Raw genomic sequence first — 18,658 nt, 5'->3', positions numbered from 1 at the left:
CTTGTACTTTTTACTTTCAGAAAACCAGCCAAGAATAGCAGTCTGAAAGAGAAGTATGTATCCAACATTGCCAGGGAAACCTGCTGTTTAGATACGCTTTCTGAGAAACCACACAGCAAATGAATGTCGCCTTTGTCTCCAGTCACAGCAGCCTGCTTCTGCTGGTGACTCGTGCTAGCCAATTTGAGCTTAGTTTTTAACTCAGTTATTGAAATGGCACTGAGAGCAAGACCTTTTAAATGCTGGTGGTTTGTGACCCCAGGAGGTTGCTTAAATGGTCTCAGCCGCTGTGAACTTGCCACTGTTTTTCATTCCCTTTGTTTGGCTCTGAGACTGCTTGATCTGTGACTGCTTGGCACCTTTCTTTAAAGTTCGTTCTTCATGGTCATTGATTCTCTGCTGTTAAAATATAGGATGATTTTTTTAAAGTTTATTCATTTTGAGAGAGAGAGAGAGAGAGAGAGAGAGAGCATGTGGGTGGGGGAGGGGAGAGAGGGGGGGAGGCGGGGGAGGGAGAGAGAGAGAGAGAGAGAGAGAAAATCCCAAGCAGGCTCCACATTGTCAATGCAGAGCCCGGTATGGGGCTCCAACTCACAAGCCATGAGATCATGACCTGAGCCAAAGTCAAAATTCAGATGCTTAACCCACTGAGCCACCCAGGCACCCCTAGGATGATTTTCATCCCAACCGCATGGTGAGCCAGAGTGCAGACCATGGTTTTGCAAGTTTTGGTAGCAGTAGTGAGAACAGTGATAAAGAAAGAATTTCCATCTAGGTAGCTTAGCATAGAAGATCAGAAATGGACCCTAAGACCTGCACATCATCTCTTGGCACCTTAGGCCCTGAGGTCGCTTCCTTGTGGCTTCACAGGAAGCACAGGTAACGAGTGGTCTATGTTTTGGAGCCATCATCTCTCAATAAGCTATTCCAACACCGTCTCAGAGAACGACGGGCTGTCAGAACAGAACGGGTTCTTAAAGGGTACGTGTTCCAGCTCCTGCAGCATTTCCAACAAGAGGCACTTGACTGTGTCTGGTCATTTCTGAGAGGAAAGGGGGGATTCCACAGCTGGGAAGTGGTCCAGACCATTGCTCGAAAGCTCTGCCTAAAGATGCTGTTGTTTTATTTTGCCCAAAATTTGTCCCCAGGGAACTTCTACCCATGTGTCTATTTTGATTATTTCTCACAGAGACTGTACAGTTGGTTAGGATTATCTGGCTTTTCCATTTTACAGGTAGAGAATGCAAGAAAGTCTCTTGCTTTTAACCACTTTGTATTGTGGTCGCTTGACTTGAGTAAACCTTGCCTGTCTTCATGTTAAGCCTCTCTTAGCAAGGCAAGCAACGAAATCTTGGGTATTCTCTTTCTTTTTTTTTTTTAAATTTTCCAACGTTTATTTATTTTTGGGACAGAGAGAGACAGAGCATGAACGGGGGAGGTGCAGACAGAGGGAGACACAGAATCGGAAACAGGCTCCAGGCTCTGAGCCATCAGCCCAGAGCCTGACGCGGGGCTCGAACTCACGGACCGCGAGATCGTGACCTGGCTGAAGTCGGACGCTCAACCGACTGCGCCACCCAGGCGCCCCTTCTCTTTCTTTATTCAGTGTTGCTTTGATGGTAATCTTTGTGCTTTATCCTCCCTAGACTTCAGATTATGAGGGGCAAAGCACCTGACCAATAGTAGATATTGAGTGATGTTTCATTAAGAGTACAGACTAGGGTTAGACAGAACCAGACAGAACCAGATTCAGTTTGGGTCTCTTGCCCAGACAAATTATGCGATTCTGCAAACCTCAATTTCCCCATCTACAGAATCAGATTAATAATTATAGCTGTAGATTTAATTAAGAACAAATGAGATTTTAACACAGTAAGAGTGCTTAATGTAGTGACCAGCTAATAATGGTGAATAAATATTTTTTTAAACACTGGCTTAAATCGTTACGGTTATTATTACTATCGTCATCGTTACGCAACCAGGTCCTTAAATCCTGCGGTCTCAGCAAGGCAGCACCGGTGGAGCTTCGGCTGGTCCCTCTGCCCTACCTTTCTCTATGCCTCCTTGGTTTACTGGGAATAGCAGTGTCAGCATTCTCAGGAAGGCGGGTGGGCACACAAACCATATCTCTGGCCTCTGGAGAGCTCCCCCTCTTTTCCAGGAGGAAGTTCTGGGAGGTAACTCTGTGGGGACCTTGTTGCCAGAACTGGAAGTTCTGGGCATTCATGTGTTTTTCCTGCTTATAGGGAAGTGCCTTTGCTCAGTAGTATCAGGGTTGTGTGTATTTGCAAGGTTGTTTCATCCTCTATGGCTTTCATTTTGGTGTATGTTGTGAACAGTGCCTGAACAGTGCCGCTCTCCTCCTTTGTCCTTGGGGCCAGATTTCTGAGTCCATGGTCTCTATGGTTTTTTTGCCAGGTAAATCTAGTCGTTTTTTCTCCCTAGAAATCTTGATTTCATCTGAGTTTTAAACATTTTTGGCATAAAGTTTTGAATGTTAAACTTTGCAGTATCTTTAAGTCCAGCTTGCTTTTCATTCCCAATATTTGTTTCTTCTTCTTTTTTAAAAATCAGACTTATCAGAGGTTTTTCTTTTCTTTTTTCTTTTCTTTTCTTTTCTTCTTTTCTCTTTTTTCTTTTCTTTTCTTTTCTTTTTTCTTCTTTTCTCTTCTCTTCTCTTCTCTTCTCTTCTCTTCTCTTTCCTTTCCTTTCCTTTTCTTTTTTCTTTTCTTTTCTTTTCGTCATTTGAAACAACCACCTTTTGGTTTTATTGAGCCTTGCCATTGAATTGGCTTTAAATTCATAAATTTGTGTTCTTACCTTTATCTACTTTCTGTGGGTTTATTCTGGGTTCTTTCTTCCTTCTTTAGTTGGACAGTTAAGTTTACTAATTTTCAGTCCTCTCTCTTTTCTAATTTATGCATATCAGACTATAAAATTCCCTTTAAGGATGACTTTAAATACCTTCCACAATTTTTAATATATAGTTTTTTGTTTGGTAAAGTCTGGCTTATTGAGATTTCATTTACATACCATAAAATTTGCTCCTTTTTAAGTGCACAGTTTGATGAGTTTTGACAAATGGATACAGTTATATAAACACTGCCATAATGAAGATCTAGAACATTTCCATTACCCTGAAAAGTTCCGTCATGCCCTGGTTTTTGTCCCAATAGTCTCCTTTCCTACAAGGCCATGTGAGTGGAATTATACAGAATATCATCTTTTGTGTTTGGCACTTTCATTTAGCATGTTGTGAGATGCCTCCGTGTCATTGCATGTATATGGACTTGCTCTTTTCAATTGCTGAGTAATTTTCTTTGTATGGATATACCACAATTGGTGTATCTATTCACCAATAATACAGTTTTCAGTGGGAGCAAGTCCGAGTATTTTAATTCCACACGCAGGCTGTAAATACACTAGACTATTCTGGATTTGAGGTTGTCTGGGCAGTTTTCACGTTTAAATTTGTATTTGGGGTTTGGCATTTTGGAAGTATTCCCGTTAGTGGCCAAGCATGTGCTCATGTGTACTCACGTACGCCTTCCTCCCTGTAGCAGTCTGGGTCCAGTGAAGAGACAAAAGCCACACAGTGAGTTAAACTAATACAAGGAATTATTGTCTATGATAAAGGAGTTACTATAAGATCTAGGGAAACTCTTTGTGGTTTGGGGATCTAAGGAAACTCTTAGCATGGCTCCCATGCTAAGGGAGCATGCCCACGGGGGGGACAAACTACCAGGGGTTCCAGCCTCAGTGGAGAAAGTAGAGTTCGACCCATGGCACAGCAGGGGAGTTTGCTGGTTTGGCTAGACCAGAGCTGGCGCAGAGGCTCTGGGCCCGCCATAGACTACCCTCTGCAGTACAGGTGAGGAGCAGGTGATCAGCAGCCAGCAGCATGGGTGAGCAAAGGAGAGGTGGGTGCTGGTGGGGGCAGGTGGCATTCAGAGTCTGTTAGCCCTGGTGGGGTGCCGGTGTCCGTGTCACCATGGCTGCCGAAAGGTCATGGCCAAGCCGAGGCTTCAAGGTCTCAGAGAAAACGGGTCCTGGACTTTTGCTGGGCCGTACTTCACCAGCTGTCCTCCCAGCCACACTGCCAGCCCCTGTGCTGGAGACTCAGGAGAGCCTCTTCCTCCCTGCACTGTTCCTCCAGCCTCTCTGCTGAGAAAGCTTAGCGTCACACACGCTTTCTAGGAGTAGCGCTAAGACTGCCATTGTTCACCTCAGTGCATGAGCAGAGGGGCCAGGGACTGGCAACTGACAGACTCTCCCTGTTCTTTTTAAGAGAAATAGCATCAAGTCAGAACAGCAGTACCCATGTGCTTGTGCTGTTCACAGACACTTCCATGAGGGGACAAGGATTTATGAAAATTAGAACTTGCAAACAATACGTTTACAGACACAAATAAAGATCATATGAATTATGGTATATTACACATCATGCTATTATCACAGTTCTCCCCGCTCCCGTTCAGTATAGATTGAAAGCTTTGTGTCAGACCGCGGGTTAGAGGCTGTTTCTTTCTTCATGATGCTTGCTCATTATAGAAAACATTTAGGATACACATTTAAAAGAAAGTTTCATACCAGAAGAACCAAGTGTTGTTTTTTGAAAAGCTAAGTGGTTTTTATCTCTGAGCTTAGATGAGCTCATGCTAGAAATATGGTGATGATCCTTTCTGAACCAAAAAACTAGGACACATGGGCTTTACAAAGAGTTTTCTCTGGTTTGTGAATTTGTACACATGTGAAAAGTATTATGATGGCATAAATTAAATCACATTTGATTATCCATACCCAATTAAACACTTGTTGAAAAGAATAAAGGGCCGTCTCAAAGCACCAAGAACATATACATATTAACGCTTTGACAGGATAAGGAATTAAGCCATCTTAATTGTCCTTTTTGGACAATCCTGAGTCAGAAAAATAAAAGAAAAAATGATACAGATTCCTCTTTAGCAATTATGTGGTTTTGGCAGAATTGAAAGTCTACACACACACTCACACACCCACACCCCACCCCTCTAACCTGATATATGTTATTGACACTGCAGGGGGCTCAGGTCCCAAGACTCAATGGCCATTATATAAGTGACATGCTTTGCAGATAGAACTAGTCTGCTTTTGGGGCGCCTGGGTGGCGCAGTCGGTTAAGCGTCCGACTTCAGCCAGGTCACGATCTCGCGGTCCGTGAGTTCGAGCCCCGCGTCAGGCTCTGGGCTGATGGCTCAGAGCCTGGAGCCTGTTTCCGATTCTGTGTCTCCCTCTCTCTCTGCCCCTCCCCCATTCATGCTCTGTCTCTCTCTGTCCCAAAAATAAATTTAACGTTGAAAAAAAAAATTAAAAAAAAAAAAAAAAAGAACTAGTCTGCTTTTGTTACAGGATTCTTTTTTTCCTCAAAGGATATTGAGAGGATATTTCTTTTTGGGTATTTAGGTTGTAAATCTCTGACACTTCATTACATGGGACTACCCAGCAGTAGGGTGTACAGAGGTTTTATATACTTTCCAGAAATTAAGTACTGTTCACTTACAAGTTTTCCCACATCAGAAAGCCCAAATTGTAAAAATTCAGGCCTGCAAAGTAGCTTACTCAGAGTACTTTGGTTTGCATTCTTGGCCAGTTTTCTGTAAACATTTTGTTCTTTGGGTGTATTTAAATTGGACCTTCTTTAGTCGAGGATCCCTTTCAAGACTGCCTCTATTAGATGAACTGAGATCAATTTGTATTTTAGCTTTCAGATTTTGCTTGGGATTCTTTGGGCTTCTTTCATTTGGCAAGATGAGAGAAAAAGGCCTGGCCTTTTTGTTATCTTGGAAATTTCCAGCCCGAGAAAGTGTACAGAGGCCCAGCTTGCAGGGGTTCTCAGGTGATTAGCTAGCTCTTTTCCTGAATTATTAAGCTACATTAAAACAGTAGCTTGGTACAGTTTGTGCTTTAGGTTTTCATATCTTTTGAAAGATTAATATTCCCTCAAGAATGATGGGACGTTGGGTGTCTCCCTTCAGCGCTTTCAGATGTCAAGAGCCTCACACTCTGTTCTTGTGCTCTGCCTTCTTTAGACATTTGCCATCACTCTAGATTATGTGTTTGCTGACTTCCTGAAAGTTTTCTGCTCACAGTTTAGCTTCCTCCAGTGTGAAATTTATAAACCAGCTTAGAGATACTCTTAAAATAGAGTTTTTCTTAGCTGTCATAAGCAACCAGGACTAGAGTGGATTTTTATGTCCATTTTTTTCCTTGTAGCTTTATTGCAGTCATGATACCAGATGAGCTGTTCATTTTGATTTTGGCATGCAGGGGTCAGTTTGGACTGATTGGCATAATCTTATTTAACAAGCTTATACTCTTAGGTTTGTTTATTGATTATCTATTTCCAAAGCTTCTTGAGGGAACCGAATAAAAAGTCAGTACCATTTTCAAATAAATGCTTAAAGATTAAGGATATGTTTCTTTATTAAATATTTATTGAGAACTCTTTTCTGCTGGCCTGACTCTCTGAAAATAGATGTAGTTCCTTCTCTGAAATAGCTCCCACCCCAGGGAAGGAAAAGGTAGCTGGGGAGAGGGAGGAGTTAGAGCTCTGGCTAGGCTGGAAGGTGGAATGGGCTTTCCCTAAACTGAAGACAGGATTATATTCAGCAGGTGCATGGAGGTGTGAAAAAATGTGGCGCCTGAAGGAATTTGGAGTGGCTTTAATAATATTGACAAGTGAATTCCTAAGTCCTTTTGTTTACTTAACCTAATTTTATTAGTCCCCTGTATCTCGAATGCAATAAATACTTGAAGTAACAAGATTTGCATGTCATTTTTAAAAATTCTGCAATTCAGACTTTGTTCTGAGTCAGAGTGAGTGCTCCTCCTCTGTTATATTGTATATATATGTATATACATACACTATTATAAATGTATAAGAAAATGGAAGGTCTCTCAGATATTCCGACCACAGGGATTCTTCCTCGTCTCAACTCCTGTAGCACGTTGCCTTGACAAGAGGTTGGCTTGGGCTTTGCGGTCAGACGTGCCAGGGCTCATACCCTAACTCCATCACTTACACTTGCTGGCTTCAGGGCCAGGAGCAAATTCCTGTATTTCTTTATGCCTCAGTTTCCACCTCCGTAGAGTAGGATATTACTACTTATTTCATGGACTGTTCTGAGGTTACATGAAATAATGCACGTAAGGTGCTGAGCACACAGCACTCAATGAAAGGTGGCTCTGTGATGACACCTACTTAGCAGTCATGAGTCGGTAACGCCATGGATTGTAGCTCGTTTGACTACCTCATTTAGCCTACGTTTACTGTGCAGGGATCCTGCCATATTCTTTCCGCCCCATGTACACCTTTACTCACCCTCACCTCTGTCGTTCCTACTCCTGCCCTGTCCAGGCCCCCCGTCACACGTGTGTCAGCCGGTACTCGCTACATCTTCATAATTAAAGACGTAACTCTCCATAGCAGCAATGCAGTGCCTCTTAACATCTGTTAGTCATCTGTGTTTGGGGTATGAAAGTTCCTTATGCATTCTTGCTCTGGAAAGCCAGAGGCATGATGGTAGGAAAACAATCTGTGTTTGGTCGAAACATTTTTACCTTTGGCCAAAGACTGTTGTAAAACTCACAGAAGGAAAACAAAATAACAACGAAAGCAGGGGCGTTGTGATTTTCAAGAGTAAGTGGTGAAAGTTCACGTTGGAGTAAATTCTAAGCACGCAAAACTACTACAAAAATTAATTTTGTTGTGTAACTTGAAGGATGATCTTTGATAAATCACAAAAAATTAACAGTATGCAAGTAATATACTTTATATAATAGTGAAACCCCATTGTTTAAAGAAAACACTTTTGCTTTTCGTCTTTTGGCTTATGCCATTTATCAAATTGTATCCTTCATACACACAGCACACGTACCATGTACTGAGCTCTCTAGGTGGGAGGCTCTCTGGATGCAATCTTCAGGTTGTTTGAGGCTGGTCTTCTGACCCGCATCAGAGTTTGTGTCATTATATCACTGGGCCTGCCTGGAGCCACATTTCTTTGTTTTACCCAGGTTCAAAGGTCTGCATTTCATTCCAGTCTTCTTGGTAAATATTTTAAATACATGCAGCCATGTTTTCTTTGGTTAGAATTCTGACAACAGTTCCATGTATTGACTTGAAGTAATTGTAAACTCAAAGTGGGGTTGAAGTAATCATTAATAATAGTTTTGCATTAGGAAGATTTTATAAGGGGCTGATGGAAGCATACTTTGGCATGACCATAATTTGAATCAGAGGAAATTTCCCATTAACATTCTCACAAGGTTCATTTAAGCAGTAAGATGTTTCGCAATTCAGTGGCCTAGGGCTTACTTAACCCACACAAGTTGTTTTGACTGTCAGCTCCCTGCTTTTCTGCATGACTGCGTTCTCAGTCATCTGCTGAGAGATTATTGCATCATCTGAGAATCTTCCTAGAGTCACCTCCTTCCAATCTAGAATCCATTCCTTGATAGAGACAAATTTACATCAAGGAAGGATAAGTATCTTTGGTGGATTTAAGTCAATGCCCTACATGATTTTGACAGACCTTGGTACCTTTTCTCTAGTGTATTTTTGTTAACCTTCTAGCGGCTGGTGTTGAAGGTATGGATTGGCACATTGGTGGCTTCATTCAGCTCTGTCGAGCTTCCTTGTCGTCTTGCTAAATTCCAAAGGCGTGTTCTTTCCTCATTCTTGGCCACTATAAAAACATCACCTTTGACAGGGCATCAGCCTGACTCACCTGTTCAGAAGGGGCAAGGTGTTTGAGAAATCCTGGTTGTGATATTAGATGCAGAATTATGAGTCCTTAAGTATACAGTAAGTACAGAATTGAAGCTTGTCCTCAAACTCTTTGGCACCTCTCTCTCTCTCTCTCTCTCTGCTGGTTTTTTTTAGGGACGTAGCACGACACTATTTGTACAATAGACTTCTGAGGTGAGTTTCTAGCAGCGGAGGAGCAGAACTTTGAGCCCTGTTCCTTGGACATAGACCAGACCTCTCTGTTCACCGTGGGCCTTGTTGCCAGGATAGGATGAACCTGTGCTGTACATTCGGATGTGTTTAGTTCAGCTTCACTCTGCTCATGTGAGGTGGGCCAACTGTCACCGTGATTCGAGTCCCCGCTTGTCTGAAACACCAGCTGGATCTTCCCGGTTGTTCTTCGGGCTGGTTGACACAGGGTAATTCAGAATTTCAGAGTTGCTAAGTCCATTTGAGGAGAAACCAGTTCCCATCAGCCTTCTATATTCGTACTGATGCTGGGAATCTGAGGCTCTCGCTGTGGTCTGGCCCAGGGAAGACAAGCCAGACTCCTGAGATTTGGGGTTTCTCACGCAGAGTTCACTAGAGACAGCTCTGTGTGTGTGCTGTGTCCTCACCCTACCGTGAGCTCATCAAGCTCATTTCTGACAGCAGCAGCAGCTACTCTTTATATTACTTCTGTATTTTCTCTGTTTCCCGAAGAAGGGATTTAAGGTGGTAGCTCCCACTGATCCGCTTTGTTTTTGGCGTGTACCAACACTGTTATACACTTTCCCAACACCTCTGAACCTCACAACTTCCCCTGGTGGAGAAATACTGCTCTCTAAAAATGGGGAAGGTGAGGCACACATTATGTGACTCGCCCAAGGCGTCCAGCTCCCAAGGGCAGAGCTGCTGTGGGACCCCGGTCCGTGTGACCCAAAGCCGGTGCTCCTGCCCCAAAGCCCAGCTGCTTCTCCGACACATACGGCCTTTTACGTTCCTGTTGCCCTGCAGTGTGCCTGGCCCGGTAGAGCTGCCAGGAAAGATGGTTGGTTCAGTTTGCAGCGTGTTTAGCAAACGTGAGTTGAGTCACTGCCCCTCTGCAGTGGTGCCTGGCACATGGTAGGCCTTTGGTGGTTTTACTTGAGGAAAGGCAGCCAAGTAGTATCATTCCCATTTTACAGATGAGGAAACCAGATCCCAGAGAGGTCAGGTGACTTCCCTGAAGTCACCCATCATCACTAGCAGTGGCAATTTTGAATTTTTTTTTAACGTTTATTTTTGAGACAGAGAGAGAGAGAGAGCATGAACGGGGTGGATCGGAGAGAGAGGGGAAACACAGAATCTGAAACAGGCTCCAGGCTCTGAGCTGTCAGCACAGAGCCTGACGCAGGGCTCGAACCCACAAACTGCGAGATCGTGATGTGAGCTGAAGTCGGACACTTAGCCGACTGAGCCACCCAGGCGCCCCTAGCAGTGGCAGTTTTGAATGCGAAGGCCATCTAACGTATTTGACATCAGCCGAATTTGTAATTCTTCTGGCCTTCCATGTTGTTCACTAACAGATAGGCCTGTTTCCAGAAACCCTTAGGGTGGTGGTTACAGTCTTTTCCGGTTCCTTGCTGTATCACTTTGGGCAAACTGCTTGCTCACTCGTACCCTCATTGACCTCATTTGTAAAAGGAGGTCAATCATAATACCTGCCTTGCAGATAGATTGATTTGTGCGGACACATGCTGAGCTCAGTGCTGGGCGCATGGCAGAAGCTCAAGAAATTAACGTACCGCCTCGATGTCTAAGTGTAGAATCCAGTGGTAAGATGGCGTTGTATCTGGCTAAAACAGGGTGAGGCCAAAGTTCACACTGAAAAACTGCCTCCTTGAGGATACGGAACATTTCCGGAGACCACAGCCTCTAAGAGAAATCTCCCTGCGCATGTGTGGTTGCCTTTACTTGCTCAGACATCCGTCGACAGACGTCACACTGGGTGAGGGAAGTCCAAGTGTTGGTCAGCTACAGTGAGCACAGCGCCAGAGCATCAGTACCGTCAGATTCGGAGCCCACCCACTGCCGTGTACTCAAGACTGATGTGTTGATTGGCATCCGAGTGGTCAGAGAATTCTAAATAATCATGGTTGTGAAGAGGCTTATTTTAGTTTCTCTCTCCTTCTGTGACCTCTCCCTGTGCTTGGTCTGCTCTCTTCAGCACAACCCACCTTAATTAATGAGCCTGGGGCTCCGGGCTTGGCATTCATTTTGTCTTGTCCCCAGGGATCATGTCTTATTCTCTTGATTACCTCATCCTTTTCCAAAGTAGTAGTTCCTTTTTGTCAGAACGAAAAATTAAAGTGGACGTGCCCATTAGAGGTGACTCAGCCAGGGCTGGAGACCTCCTCCTCGTCATTCAGTATCAAACACACCAATGGGATTCCAGGGAGCAGAGACTTCCTTTGATGCCAAAAGAATGTTGAGAGGAATACAAGTTCCCTGAAGGGCATACCTCGTTCCTTGTTCCACACCGGGGCCTCTCCGCTCCTCGCCCAGAGCCCTGCTGCCTGTGGCGGTGCTGGGGGAGCTTCCCCCTCGACTTCAGTGGCTTCCATTATTATTTGATTGGAAACAAAGGGCAATTTATTCATTCCTGCACATGGTGTAGTGAACAAGACAGAGTCACTGTTCTCCTGGAACTTTTGTCCTAGTGAGAGACGCAATAAATGAAAGAAAATAAATAAGAACGATTGATTGATTACCTTGTGCCACATCGTTTTGAAGGAAGCAAACTATGGGCTGAGGCACACCAATGCATGTAGGGCAGGCGACCTTTCTAGTTAAGTGCTTAGGGGAAGGCTTTCTCAGATTCTCTGAGGAGTTGACCTTGGAGCCAAGGCCTAAAAGATAAGGAAGAACTGAGGGCCACCCATCCAGGCAGAAGGATCAGTCACCATGTAGCCCTTGAGGCCAGAAAAAGTGCAGCTTGTCTGACGATTTGAAATACAGGGTAGCCAGAGTGTCCCGAACAAAAGGGAGAGTGGTAGGTGATGCAGTTCGAGGGGACTGTGGGGCCAGAGATGGACGGCCTTTGTAGCCCTGGGGATTTTATTCTAAGTGCGGCAGGAAACACAGGGGGACTCGATCAGGTTCATCTCTGTATTTTTAACGATGCTTGTTGCTGTGAGATGACGGTGGCCTGGATTGAGGGGCTGGATTTGGGTCACCCTAGCATTTTAGAGATGAGATCGAAGGATGGGTTGTGGGCAGGGGGTGGTGAGGGGAAGGAAGAATCAGGGATGATTTCTGTGCACCTGGCAGGACGGTGGTACCACTCCTGAGATGGGGAAGACCTGGACGTAAGGAGAATAGATCTGCCCGTTTGGGAGGGGTGGGACTCGAGAGTTTTCTTTTGGTTGGCATTAAGGTGCCGATTTCCACGAGCTGATCTGGGATGGGGATATAAAGCAGGACCTTCCCTGGGTGTGTGAGCCTGGAATTCAGAGGAGAATGCTGGTCTGCAGATGGACATGGGGAGTCACAGTCTAGAGAGGCTATGTAAGTTCGAGGGGACAGATGAGGTGTGCTACAGGGTGGGACTTCCTGCAGCTGGTGAAAACGGCTCAGCCCCTGCACGGCCCGGGGAGGGGGGTGGCGGGCCGCGGTGCGCTCCGTCACAACTCTGGCTATAGCAAAACCTGAGCATCACAGTTACTCTTCTGCAAGATATCCGTTTGAAATTTATTTATGCCACCAAGGACCAGGAAGGTGAGATGCTACATTGGCGCCATGAAACCATTCTCTGAGCTTGTTTTCAGAAAAATCCATATCTGGAGTGTGACCGAGGCATTAGCGGTGACTGGCTGGCAGTGTTCTAATGGGTCAGGTGTAACTTAAGCCCAAACAAAGCCATAGGGCAAGTAAATTAGCCCAAAGGTGGTGGAGATAAAGCAGGGGTTCATGTTGTGGCCTTTAGATTAGATCAAGGGCAGAAGGGCTGTGCAGAAACTGGAAACCTAGAAGCCTTGACCCGAGACAGGCAGCAATTACTTTGTGAGAATTTTGCTGTCAGGAAAACGGGAAGGAGGATGTAGAACCAGTCTCATCACACTTGAGGAATTACAAGGAACAAACGAGTAGCTTCTTTAGCATGCAAAGTCCTTACCTCCGGGGGAGTGATCCAGTAGCTCACGACTTGTAACCTTTAACGGGTGATTCCAATGCACAGGATCCATGGGTCATAGATGAGAAACACTGAGTCCAACAAGATCTTGAGGTCATCTCAGCAGCCCTCTGTTACAGGTGGGGAAACGGAGGCCTGGGGAGGAGAAGGGGTTTGCCCGAAGCTGCCGAACAAACCAGAAAGCCAGTGCTTCTCCACTGACTTTGATTTCTTCATCTCGCAGTTGGCGCTTCATCCTGATGGATGATGAAGAACAAGCCTCCCGATCCCCAGCTCCCCTTCCTTCACTGTGTTGTTTCTTTTCTTTCCCCATCATTTTCTGAGTCATTTAATTCTCAGTTGCCTGTCTCACCTCATTCAAATGTGAGCTTCACAAGGGCAGTGATTTGGGGGGTTTTGTTTTGGGTTTTTTTTTTTTTCACGGGAGTATCCTGTGTGCCTACCTGGCCCATGGTAGGTGTTCAGTGAATATATGATGGCTGGATAAAAACATATTTTGTTAAACTATAAATAAGGTAACAGATGGTATGTGAAAATGCCAACCCTTAGGCATTGTTAGCCCAAAATAGAGTAGAGTATTTTCTTTTTTACTTGTTTGACTCTGGCTTGGAGAGCAAGGAACAGCTTGTTTATGGGAGATTAATTAGAGACTTTTCAAAATACTAATAATAATGATAGTATTAATACCAGCAACAATAGCGGTCATTAATAACTGTGGTGACCACTACAGTTTATGACATGCTTACTGTCTGGGAAATGCATACCATGTGAAGTTCTGTGCTGAGAACGTCAACCCGTGAAGTCATCTGATCTTCATTGGAGCCCAGGGATGGCAGAACTGGCGTCTCTTCTCCGGAGGAGGACACTGAGGGGTTCAGAGGGGGAAGTTACTTGTCTAAGATTGCACAGCCTCTACAGACTGATGATCTGTGACCCTTAAGATTAACACCTCAACTGCTGGGAACATTAGGTATTAGGTCTGGGGTGGCTTCTTTTTGGAGAAGGAACTGAAAAAGCCAACGACGAGGTGAGCGTTGCTCTTGGGGTGAGTCCCTGGGCCCAGAACAACACCCTCCTGCTGGTCTAAAACCACAGGCTGGGCTGGAAACGAGATGCGGTTTCTTCAGCCCAACTTTCCAGCATCCCCCACACTCGCTCTCTGCATTCCCACATCACAAAGAGCCTTTCGTCTTGAACTGTTAGGCCTTTCTTGCTTCTCCGACCACCTCCCTGAAGCTGGCCAAGGTAAATTCCTGTGGCGACAGGTCACTAAACCATTCCTGGGGAAGCCACTGTAAGCACTTCACACTCGGTCACACCCCACCCTGTAGAGGAAGGGCGGACAGAAAGAGGTTCCTTCACCCCCTTCCTCTACCACTTCCCTGTTGGGGCCTCAGGGAGGGGCTGAGGGGCATGTTGATTCCATAAATCTCTGCTAAGACTTGAGTGAGCCTTTGAGTTCTTGAAACACGGCACCTATTAAACTGGTTGTGAGCTCACAGAATTTATCACCACCCGCTGTGGATAATGTTGGCTTTCATTCCCATCCCTGGCAGCCAGGACTGGCCTTGCTTGGAGTCAGTGACCCTCCTTACATATGGCAGTGAAACCACTTGCCCGACAGCTGCAGACACATGTTGAACATGAACACACTCCTGGGCTCTGGTAGAGGGAGGGTTGTAACACACACTGCCATCTTTAAGCACACGGTGTACCAGGGATTGTGCTAACATCTTTACAGACATGATCTCATTTAATTCTTAAAATAAGCATGACGAGGCATGGCTGTCCCATCTCTATGGGTGAGGACGGCCTGGAGAGACAGGTGACTTGCCTGAATCTCAGCATTTGCAAGAGGCAGAGCCATGTTTGTTTTAACCACAGATTGAGTTGGTTCTCAAACCTGTGCTTTGCTCGTCTGCTCTTCTGTGATTCCTGTTAAGAGCATGAACTCTGGGGCCTACCTGCCTGGGTTTGAATCTTGATTCTGCCACTTACTAGCCATGAGACCGGGGGCAGTTTTCTTCACCACCCTCTTTTTTGGCTTGTTCATCTGTAACATGGAGATAATGATACATGCAAATCGTAGGCTTGTCGCAAGGATGAAATGAGTCAATGTGTGTAAAGCACGGAGCATCCGGAACATAGAAAACACTATAAATGCTACCTTTTATTATTAATTTATATATCAAGTTCTGTTGTTTTTTTCTCTGGATGATGGAAACTTAATCTCAGAAGTTTCCAACTACCCCTCGCATTCCCTGCCCAAGGGTTGTATCTGCATTCTCAAGACACCTGTGTCGGTAATCCATAGGAAGTGCTTAGAGTGGTGCCTGGTATGTAATTAGCACCCGATGATTATTAGTAAGACAAGTGCCGAGACACTGGGGGTACAGGGAATGGCATCTGATCCTCAGTGAGCATCCCTCCTCCCTGGTGTGGTATCCAGAAAGAGACACGGTCACCATCCAGACACTCATCTCACAGGTAACATGAACAAGCAGGAGACAAGAACTAGAGGGGCAAGCATTATTTTGCCTACACCAAGTGGCTGTTATTTTAATAAATTGATACGTAATTTGTTGAAAAGATAGGAGAGATGAAAGTATTATTGGTTAAGTTTCTGGTCAAAGCAAGGTAAGTCAAAGAGATTAGCACTTACAACTTGTCCAGGGATAAATTATCTCCAAAAAGCCTGGTGGCATGCTATTTATGAATGAATTGTCCCTTTCCAGCCACTGCCCCCCCTCCAACTTGGTCTGACCACAAACCCTTCCCTTCTGGGTGACCGGAAAGGCTGGGCTTCTCGGCTATTCTGTGCTGACGGTGGCTTTGTCGTGACTGTACGCTCCACTTCTTCTAGCTTAAGAGTTGGACAGTAGAGGACCTTCAGAAGAGGCTCCTGGCCCTCGACCCCATGATGGAGCAAGAGATCGAAGAGATCCGGCAGAAGTACCAGTCCAAGAGGCAGCCAATCCTGGATGCCATCGAGGCTAAGAAGCGGCGGCAGCAGAACTTCTGAGAAGGCCCGGCCAGGAGGGCCCCAGCGTGCGCACCAGGCCTTCGGTGAACCCTGGCTGCTCGCCACTCAGGCTTGTCAGCCAACACTTCCGCCCCGTCATTTTTCCACGGCACCTTCACCTCCGTGAACTCAGGAAGTGCACCAGTGGGAAGGGCTGCTTGCCGTCAGCGCGCCATCTTGTGTATGTATTTAAATCGATCAGTTATATTATTTCAAAGGATTCATATCAGCGCTTTTAAACTCAGAGTTTTTAACCCCAGGAACAGAGACTCCTAGATGAGTGATAGCTGGGAAAGTGTTACATGTTGTCTTGTCTTTCTTCTTCCAATAGCTTTCGATTGTTCTTTCTGGAAAACTTTTTAAAAATATATAAATATGCACATATATATAAATTATAACTGGATTCCCCACTGAGTGTGGTGGTGGCATCTCTGTACAGGTACAGTTTTAAACAGTTGGCCTCTTTTCTGTAAGATTATGGTACTGTGGGACACGAGGGCAGGGGACAGCGGGAGGCTGTTGGGGTCACTCAGCTCCCAGGGGCCAACCTCACCCTTTTGCAGGGCTGCAATTAAAAATTAGGTTTGGGCCAGTTCTCTCCCCATGGTTTGAGCCTTGGGTGGGTCATCTCTGGCTTCTGGAGCCACTGACCATGTCCACGGGAAAGCCTTGAGAGTTTGTGTTTACTTTTTGAGTCCCAGGAGAAGCCTGGCACCCTCTTTGTAAACTGCCCCTTGTGGCTTCAATGCCTTTCATCCATTTCCACTCTCCCGACCGCCTAAAGTCACAGCACAGATACTGCCCAGTGCCTTAAGAGGAGACGTGACCCCGTGCAGGAATGGGCCTGCCAGGTCCTCTCAGCAAACACGGGGCTGTGTACAGGCCACAGAAGAGAAGTGTCTTTGGACTTCTCATTGATCATGTGAAGATCGCACAGGGGCATGCATTTTGCTCCGCATTCCTTACAGACATAGGTAGATGGCATTGCTTTTGGTGATCATATTTCAATATGTGACTGTTTTCTTTTTTTACTTTACTGCTGAGGGGTCTGGAAAGGATACCTGAATATCAGACTAAGATCTGTTCTCCAGGAGGCTCCATCTGGGCCCACAGAATGCCACAACTGGAAGGGACCATAGGCATCTTCTGGCCCGAATGAGGCTTGGAGAGGGGAAGTGACATGGTGACAAGATCACAAAGCAAGCTGAAGAGCTGAGACTAGACCAGAGCTCCTCACCCCTGGGCCCTGATCCAAGCAGCCCCGTCCAAGGGGAGAAACCTATGTCAGTTTTGGTTAAGTTTCCCCAAGACACCTACAAGGCAGACTTGGTCTTGCTTGGTCCCTTCAGAGGGTGACTGGCTCTGAGACCCCCAGGGGGAGCCTGATGGTTGAGTCTCGGCCCTTCCGGAGCCCTGCAGCGCCTGCTGGCCAGTAAGAGGCACCATGTGGGCAATTTCGGGCCTAAGATCAGAGGGCTTCACAGAACAGCACTGGCCATCCCTCTGCAGCATGGGCTCAAGGCCACATGTCCTGTCATCGCACAGCAAAGGGTAGACAGTGAGGAAAGGCAAATGTCTGCTCATTTTTAATTATCCCCGCCCTGCCCCCCCCCCCCCCCCCGCGCCCCTGCTGGGAGAGCACTGACTGGGTTGCACCTAAGGATAGTGTAATTCAACTCCATAATTGCTTTTGCTTCCCAAACCTGGGAATCAATGGAAAGGCAGGGAATATTCCTCTTCTCTGGCCGGATTCTGTTCTTTGCAATTAAAGCAAGTTTTTAAAAATGTAAGAGGCAGTGGTTGATCTGCAGGGTTTGGCCAGTTAGGCAGTTATGTGTTAGATACAGAGAACAGAGGACGACTAGAGGATCCCGCTAGAATAATCGATGGCAGCTAATATTCATTGACCACTTAGTATACACCAGGCACTGAGCTAGGTGGGCTTTTTATATATGTGAGATCCAAACTTCAGGATAACCCCATATGTTAAGTACTTTATCTCCACTTCATAGATGAAGGAGCAAGTTCAGACAGAAAAAAAGTTCTTTCCCAGGGCAATACAGCTAGTAAGTGGCTGAATCAGGAGTCATAGCATCATCATGTGAGACCAATATTTACAGGGAAAAGGAAAGTCACAAATCTTTAAAACGAAGTGACCACCTTTCTCGCACAGAATAAATAACTCTCACTGGCATTTTTAGGCTGGGAAACAGCTGAGTTAGTAGTCAAGTCTGACAGCCAAGTGAGTCTCACCAACCACAGCACGGAGCGTGCATTCCCCCACATCATCTGCTGTGCTAACGAACAGGCCTGCCTCAGCCTCTTTCTCTTTAGAAAGGACTTTGCACTTGGCCAGACAGGAGAGGAATGCCCATTTCTTCCTTCCTAAGCTAGATCCGAGTGAAAGAAGGTTTTCGTTTTTCCCCGTAAATATTCTTGGGTCATGAATCTTGATCCGTAGTTTATTTTCTTTCAGGCATGTGTGCACCCACCATGCTGGTCCAACAAAGAACACTGCTCACCAGTCTAGCGAGACAGAACCCTTTGGCCAGAAGTCAATTTCTTTGGACCACATACATTTCCTGACAAGGTGTATTTGTTTTCTAGTGATGGAAAGCCAGAGGAGCAAGTCCCAGTCATTTTTTCCCCTTGAATACCAACTTCAGGCTAGGTCAGCTTGCTTTCATTGAGTCCC

The 18,658-nt window shown here is 45.6% G+C and overlaps 1 protein-coding gene across 2 annotated transcripts in view; it reads left to right on the top strand.

The window, feature by feature from the left end:
* STK4 (serine/threonine kinase 4) overlaps positions 1–17,996 on the top strand; it is a 90,749-nt gene extending 72,753 nt beyond the window's left edge. For both annotated transcript variants that reach the window (XM_045444473.1, XM_045444474.1), the window contains one exon: positions 15,805–17,996. In XM_045444473.1, coding sequence (XP_045300429.1) covers positions 15,805–15,963 — 159 coding nt within the window. In that variant the 3' untranslated portion in view covers positions 15,964–17,996. The remainder of the gene's footprint in view (positions 1–15,804) is intronic.
* Positions 17,997–18,658: the final 662 nt, after the last annotated feature.

The sequence above is a fragment of the Leopardus geoffroyi genome, chromosome A3 (genome assembly GCF_018350155.1).
Source record: "Leopardus geoffroyi isolate Oge1 chromosome A3, O.geoffroyi_Oge1_pat1.0, whole genome shotgun sequence".
NCBI lineage: Eukaryota > Metazoa > Chordata > Mammalia > Carnivora > Felidae > Leopardus > Leopardus geoffroyi.
This window is presented reverse-complemented; position numbering and strand designations above follow the sequence as displayed.